Source organism: Puccinia triticina, chromosome 5A (genome assembly GCF_026914185.1).
Source record: "Puccinia triticina chromosome 5A, complete sequence".
In the NCBI taxonomy this organism is placed as follows: Eukaryota; Fungi; Basidiomycota; class Pucciniomycetes; order Pucciniales; family Pucciniaceae; genus Puccinia; species Puccinia triticina.
Window position 1 is genome coordinate 215,935 of NC_070562.1, and position 8,042 is coordinate 223,976.

Genomic DNA, 8,042 nt, shown 5'->3' on the forward strand with positions numbered 1-8,042 from the left:
AGTCCCGAACGCAGTTTTGGGTACATCATCAGGGGCTATCCTCATCTGATGGAATCCTTGCTGCAAATCAATCTTGGAAAAGAACCTCGCGCCGCGAAGCGCATCAAAACACTCTTGAATTACCGGCAGCGGGTGCCGTCTTTCTTCGTGACAGCATTCACCTGCCGGTAATCAACACACAACCTTACCTTCCCGGAGGAAGGATTTTTAACAAACACAATCGGTGAAGACCACGCCGACGTAGATGGCCGGATAAATCCGGCATCTTGAAGGCCATTAAGTCTCTCTTTCAGAGTACCCAGCAGAGCTGGCGACAGTTGTCGGACCGGCTGATAAATAGGCGCGGCCGTACCAGTATCAACAAGATGCTCGATCACGCGTTTGCGTGTCGAGGCTTTAACAATGGGGGAAAAGAGGTCCGAGAACTCGGCTATTAGCGCACGAAGCTCTTCACCTAACTTCTCCTTCCCAAACACAGTGGGCAGGTCGGCCGGGCGTTCTTCACGCGGGCCTTCCACGCCCTCCGATTCCGTGAGCGCAAGCAGCTTTTCTGCTGCACCTTCCCAGATGCCACGGCGCCTAAAAAATTTGGGTAACAAAACTTCATCCTCGTCCGTCAGCGGCGCGAGGACTGTCTCCTGAATCAAGGAGATAGCGGGCAAGGAAGGCTGAAAAACGACAACATTACCGCTTGGCCCCTTAAGACGCCACGAGTTGTGCTCCCAATCCGTCGACGAAACGTGCGTTGCGATCCAATCACGACCAAGTATCACGTCGTAACTAGCTAACGGCGCGATCCTGCAAACACAAACAAAGTCCACTTCAGAAAAGGAGAAATGGACGTTAGCAAGCCGGTTATCTTTAATTTTATCACCAAAAGCGCCGGCTCACGGGTCCGTCGAGATTCATCTGCCCAACAATATGGGTCAACATCTTAACAACGTCACTACTATTCGTCGTAGTGTGACTTACAGCATCATTATCGTATCCGATGAGATCCTCCTGGCATTGAGGGAGGTCTCTGTGGTTATCGTACCACAGACGCTTGGCTGGGTTCATCGCCTCGACCTCGCGTTTCGAGTATCGGACGCCATCCTGCGGGGGTTGAGGGACAACCTCGCTGCCAACGGTAGGAAGAGGTTGCTTCCCACTTGGGGGACTATGACCAACGGGCATCTAATCACGGACAGAAACAAAAAACAAAAGGATAATTTCGACACGTCAGTGACTGTGAAGAAAAAACACCAGACGAATGCGCGCGCAGCACGCCAAGCAGGACCCTGCCCCAGAGGACCAGTCGACAAGAGACTGGGGACTCCAACTGAAGCAACCGTGACCCAGACCAAACCAAAGAGATGTCTAATCTTACGTTTTTTATTTGCCGAAGCGCAAAGAAAAAGACTACGATTTTAAAGGGTTGTTTGATTGGTATTATAGGGAAAGCGGTGCCGAAAGTGGAGTCCAAAAAACGTCGGAACGTAAAAAGGAACTCGCTACCACTTGTAGTCGGGCAGGCTACAAGGCTATGAAAATGGGCCTGCGGCGGAGCAAAGCTACACGCGGCTAAATGACAAAGAAGAGGTGTCTGGATTTCCAACGACAGGGGATGGATGCGGGAAACAGACATACAAGAGAGGCCCTTTTATAAGGGCCGACAATGGAAAAGAGAACCAAACAACAAGAAGAAAACGATGAATGATAATTCAACGGTACAGACAATATGGGCGTGTACAGGTCACGCCTTGTCTGAGAAAAGAAAGAAGAAACAAAACCAACAACCCCTTGCGTGCAGTACGCAGGGGCTTCGGCACCTCTAACTCCTGGCTCGTGCGGAGCCGGAGCCGGAGCCGGAAAAACCTAACACGCGTACAGCGCGCCCCTAGTATGGGCGCCTGTCGCGTAGCCAATTGTAGCACGGCTACACGGGGGCCCAATCCACTTCAAACCAATGTGGGCCTACATCCATGGACCACATTCATTGCCGGCTTCGAACTATCAATTCCTGGGGTCAAGCAACCTGTAAGTATTTCTTAATTTCACTTATCCTGTCCCCTTTCTACCCCTCCTCCCTCCCACCATCTTCTTCTCTTCTTCCCCCTAGAACAGTTTCAGATTGGGTCGTCGAGGTGAGGTCATGGCAAGCGGCGGACTGGCTGTATGTATGCTAGCAGTCCAGTCCACCCCATTTCCGAGATGCTCTGGCGGCAGGACTTGAACTCAACATGTGGCGGTGACCGGACCCACATCAATCAGGCAGGGCAAAGAATGTAAGATATCCCACTTGTAGATCAGAATCTTTTCTTGATGATGGCCACCCCCGTGAACTGAAATCGTACCAAAATTGAACAGAAAACCCATCTCCCTCGCCACTACTGACAGACCTCTTACCCCGGACGACCGTCACAACGCCGCCCTATCAAGCACAATCCCCCTCGACTGGATTAACTTCTTCTCCACTGTCATGAAGAAGGGGTAAAGCTCGGGACGATCGTCAAAGCCCTCTAGAACAAAGCTGTTCGACTGGAAGCCCAGGGTCTCAGACCCCATGTCGTTTGCATCAAACCAGGTGCAGTCGGCCTCCTCGCTGACAAAGACACATTCGGACACGCGACTGCGTCCCGGAAACCGCCCGGACCGACCATCAGCGCCGACGCCGACGCCGGGGCAGCATAGTCCAAGGATCCGACGAGGGTGCACGCACCAGCCCACGAGGCTACGGACGGACGATGCTTGCGTTCGTCCACCACCACCACCACCTTTTCCTCTTATCCTGAATCTTCCTCCATTCATTCACTCACTACCTTCCCTACACCTCTTAGATTAATCTCAGATATGGTGTCGTGGCTGGGGAAGGTACTGAGACATGCACGGCGGGCGCCGGCTCATTGCTGCTCGAGTTCGCCACGCTCTTGCGACTAGTCGGCGTCCCGATCTACGAGGTCCGTCCTACGCGTGATCGCCTGGCTCAGGCCGGCGGACAGTACAACCTCATCGATTGCACACCCTCCTTCAAACGGGATGTCTATCATCTCTCGCCATCAGGTGAGTATCTACCAATGCATGTATCTGTCTGTGAACAATGTACAAACTCGTCGGGCTGACTTTCTCCGACCCTCTGATATTTTTCCTTGCACCCAGCCAAAAGGTCAAACATATGCTCGCGTTCGACTTGGTCAAATCCGACAGATCGCGGGCTCAATCCACCCCCATCACCGCCAAGGGTACCTTATCACCCCAACCACTAACGCTGCCGAAGGTATGTAGTTTGTCTACTGTGGGATCGATCGGGCTTGTAGGCCCAAGTTGATATGCTCGCGTTCGACTTGGTCAGATCAGCCGGATCATGGGCTCAATCCACGCCCATCACCGCCAAGGGTACCTAATCACCCCAACCACTAACCTCGCCAAAGGTATGTAGTTTTTCTACCATTGGATCAATCGGACTTGTAGGCCCAAGTTGATTTCTCATTAAGATCATGGATTATTTTGTCTTTTCCAAACACCGTTGGCCCCGGCCTATCATGGACAGAAATCATCCGCAAGTACCTCAAGCACAATCCTGATCAAGCTCGTAAGTGGCTCTTGGTCCAGCTCCCTCTGAAAGCTTCGATTGGTCAGGAGGGCAAGCGTCGGCTGACCGAGGCCGTCAGTCCCCAGAAGGATGTCAACGGCTTTCATGCGTACAACCTTGGACTGCTCAGCTCCAGGGGCTCCGAGCCACTCTTTAACCCGTGCACCCCCGCCAGGGTCATCAGATTGATCGACTCTACCGGCTTTCAACTCTCCTGTAAGCATGCCGTCGTCTTGGGCCGGAGTGATATTGTTGGCACCCCAGTCTGCTCTCTTCTCCGTTGCAAAAATGCCACCGTCACCCAGTGCCATAGGTACACTCAGCACCTCCCGACAGTCTGGAAAATATGTAGGGGTTGTTGGGTATGTCTATCATCTGTGATCGAGTCCAAGCTGGCCAACCAGCTGATTTTTTTACTGCACCCACACCCACAAACAGTATTACACCTACTCCTCTAGGAGAAGGTAAATCTACCAATGCTATTGGCCTGGTCCAAGCCCTCTTTTGCAACCGTACGACAGCCTTCCCAGGGCCCAACATTCAGAATCAAAGGTGGCGCGGCTGGCAGTGGATACAGTCTGTCAAGAAAACCGATACAGTTTGACTGTAATTTAATCATGCACGCTCTATTTCTTGTGGCAGAGAATCTGAAGTTTTTTTTCTTCTTTTTTTCGAATGTTTTGGTTGAATGATGAGAGATACAGGTCTGAATCAAATACACGAGGTCACAAAAGTGCCTGTCTCCCACAAGCCACCCTCATCCAAACAGTACTATGGATCCCGATCAGTCAGCCAATCCTCAAGCCATCCGCAGCATCCAGCCCAAACGAACTCCAATCAGATTGGATTCCGAGCATACACTGATCAACTGATTCCAAGCACCCCCTCCCCCCCCATTTTCACTTACTGCTAATTTCAATATCTTATTGTGGAAGTAACCTCTTTTGGTGTTCTGACCATAAATTTAATCATTCGCGCAGTTAGTGCTTTTAGATTTATCAGTGCAGGTAGTTAGCCAATCAACTATACAATGGTCAAAGTAAGCAACTTTTCATACATACAAAAAAAATATTTCACAGGTTGGTGGATGTTGTCAAGGGTGCTGTGTGATGGCGGGATGAAGTGCGAAACCTCACCTGCCACCACATGGTGGGATCAATAACCACTTGGCGCGAAGACAAGGGGTTATTGATCCTTACCCCACAACAACACTTACACCAACTGGTGGCGTTGAAAACTGACCCCGAATTCAACCAGTAAGATGGATTCTAGCCAATCACAGGTTTCAGTTGGATTTGAACGGGGCTCCGATTACAAAGACACCTCCAGCCTCAACTCGCAAGCACTCCACTTCTTGCAGAAACAGCATTCTTCGGCGATTACAAAGGTCGTTGACTTTGATCTACTGGCAGTCTTTCTAATGCAGGGATTTGATGCTGGACATCACATCTGCAAGATCATCGGAATGGTTGAGGGGGCTTTTACTGAGGCCACCCCACCTCAAAACATGCTGATGTATCAAATTGTTAATGCAGCAAAATTGGTTAAAACTCGGATTCAGACGTACCAGGACCAATTGAAGACTAACCCCAGCACCAGAAAACCTTTTTGCCTCCGCTTTCCAACATATGAATTGGTTCTACAGCATTCCAGCAAACTCGAAAAGATGTGCGAAGTGTTGCCAACCGACGTCATGGTTGTGCTGATTGATGAGGGTGGTATTTGTGTTGGAGTTGGACTTCCACCAAAGCCTCCATCTGACAAGACCGGCCATATGCCCTGTGATGTATGTAATTCCACAATTTGTTGTCAACAGGATGGAATTGATTTAACCCATCAATTTCTTTGCCAATAGGTGCGGGCCATAAAGACGCTGGATACGTTTGTATCCAAAAATGTTGTTAAAATCAAAGAAGATGAGGCTGTCCGCATTGGTCCAAACGAAAACACTGCTCCACATCCGCAATCACCCTTTCCACTCTCATCCAACCCAAAAGGCCTTGTCCGTTCTGCAAAGGGGGCCAAGGATTCAATGTGCTCTTATCAAACATATGGATTTGGCTTAGGCAGTGTGAGTATTCTTCTTTTGGACAACGTTTCAATAACTTACACAACATTCACTGCAAGCAGCCACTCTCAGCCGGAGCTGCCGACAAGAAGATTCCATGTTCAACTCACCAAATCAAGACTGAAGAGTTGCAGGGCCATGGTGAAGAATGGAAGTCTGAACCCGAACCTCACCTTCCGGAACCAATGCGGTCTGAAACTGGTGCAACCCTTTGTGGCTTAGTTGAGCTTCGATATGATACTGTATTTTATTCAAAGCTTTCGTATTGGATAAATCGAATCTTCCTACCCGAATCATCTGCCGTTGCCGAACGTGCCATTGAATTTTTATCCAAAAATCGATCCTCGGCTGTCAAAGAAGCAATTGAACAAGAAAACAACCGAATTGTTGCTTGTAAGTCTTCTACAAGTTCATCCTGATTATAAAATATACTCCTGAGAATCACTACCTCCCAGCTCGAACTGTCTCAGTGAATGTGCAGCCTTACACCCACCACGACATTAATAATGCCCTCTTAATGGACAGCGTATTCTTTTTCGGGAATCATCTTGGTGGGGAGTTTATTCTCCCATCGCTTGGGGTGGCATACTGTGGATTGCATGGATACTCATTCCATGGACCGTTTGGTATCCTTTTGCATGGTGTGGCACAATATTACTTCTTGGAAGAAGTCAAGGAACCTAGGCGCTTTTCTCTGGCTATGTGGAGCAGGGCTACGACTTTTTCAGCTATTGCTCGAGGGGCTGCGTACAAAGCCGGTAATCAAGTAAGCCCCTTTGTGAATAACTATGTCCTTTTCAGAGCTAAGTCTGACACTTTATGGTACAGATTTTTAGTGATCCGGCATACTGGCTACCCCTTTATCCGGAATACTCATTGGAAAAAGTTTGTGATTTGTTCAAAGAAGAATGTAAAATTGATAAGAAAATTAGGAAGATAGAATCAATCAAAAACAAGCAAATGATTCCTGTTTAGTATTTAGTTTCTAATTAAAATCATTCGGGCTTATTAATTAGTTTCTAAATTTTTACTCCATTTCTGATCATCTGAATGTTAAGCTCAAAATCGGTATATTAAATCAGTTCAAAACTTTTGTTTCTTGAAGATAAGCAAAATGGTTTAAATTTGAGATGAATATGAATTTTTAATTATATCAAAAGCAGTTAAGGAAAAAACACTATTTGGGTATTTGAGGAAGGATTTGGAAAGCCCCACTCTCAATATCATTAAGCCATTTTTCTCTATATTCTGAGTGCATTGATTCTAATCCGACCATCAATACTTCCTCACTTAGAGTGCAATCTTCTGATCGGAGAATCTTCACAGTAGGATAATCCTTAGATACAATTGACAAAGGATCCCTTTGCTTCGGAAAATTGACTTTGTCGCGGCCTAGAGCTTGAGCTGTGATTTCAAAAATCAGCATTGCACAGAGATTAATGGTGGTTTGATTACTCACCCAGCAAACTGTTAAGTTGAGCACGAAGCTGGGATTGTATTTGATCACTACGTTTGGGCCTTTTTGCGTGGCGAGGATTGGAGGGAGCTGAGGGATCTGATTCAGAGGCTTGTTGCAAAGAGCATTGTTGTACAATTTTTTGAATATCCCGTCCATGACTAAATGCTTCAAAGGTTTCCTTGGCAACCCAGTAGTCTTTTGCCACTCCCAGCCAGGACTGATCGTTCAATAACTCTTTGCAGAAGCTGCCAATTCCTGGATTTCTGGTGGCAGACAACAGATAGAAGGTCAAGTTGTAAAGGTTTGAAATAGTAAAGAGCTTTGAGGGCATAGGTCAGTATCTCAACCAAGTATTCCAAAACAAAAGATTTGCAATCACCTCTGCATTGATTCGCATGACATGCTTGAGGGCATTTTTTTCGTCTTTGGTGCCAAGCTCAGGTGGTTTGTCGGCAACCAATGCGACCTTCTCATGGTTAACTAAATCTTCGTAGAGGGGTCTATACAAAACCTCTTCCTCTGGAGTAAGAAGATCAGCAGGTTGGTTTTCCTCATCTTCACCATCTTCCATATTTTCATCGTCATAGTAATGGATTGGAAGTTTGGAGAAGAAACCAAATATCCGTGCATCGAATACCATTCTTTCAGTCGGGGATCGTTTCTTCCACGCTTGTCCTATTTTAACATTCCTTTCCTCCCATCCAATAGAGCAATGTCGTGGAGGCACTGAAGGAATACAACTTTGTCAATCTTTTGATATTGAAACAAGTTTATAGAGGAGGTGCCAACCTGGTATCTCGGCACTGTCCATGCTGAATGCCACATAGCAATTCCAGTTGCTTTTTTTCGTGGTGGTTGATTTTCACCCCTGTGATTGTAATGGAAAGTTGTTAGTTGTTGCAAAGTAGGTGAATCAGTTTATTCTAATTGAACACACAGAAATG

At 47.5% G+C, this 8,042-nt stretch overlaps 2 protein-coding genes across 2 annotated transcripts; both read left to right on the forward strand.

The window, feature by feature from the left end:
• Nucleotides 1-2,193: 2,193 nt before the first annotated feature.
• On the forward strand, nt 2,194-4,029 carry PtA15_5A28 (uncharacterized protein; the record flags this gene model as incomplete). Its single annotated transcript, XM_053169034.1, has 6 exons — nt 2,194-2,267; nt 2,594-2,734; nt 2,831-3,042; nt 3,146-3,256; nt 3,332-3,375; nt 3,451-4,029. The coding sequence occupies 6 exons, from the start codon at nt 2,194-2,196 to the stop codon at nt 4,027-4,029; spliced, it is 1,161 nt and encodes a 386-aa protein (XP_053020013.1).
• An 803-nt stretch (nt 4,030-4,832) lies between these two features.
• On the forward strand, nt 4,833-6,614 carry PtA15_5A29 (uncharacterized protein; the record flags this gene model as incomplete). Its single annotated transcript, XM_053169045.1, has 5 exons — nt 4,833-5,357; nt 5,427-5,642; nt 5,702-6,032; nt 6,095-6,405; nt 6,468-6,614. The coding sequence occupies 5 exons, from the start codon at nt 4,833-4,835 to the stop codon at nt 6,612-6,614; spliced, it is 1,530 nt and encodes a 509-aa protein (XP_053020014.1).
• Between the last annotated feature and the right edge of the window lie 1,428 nt (nt 6,615-8,042).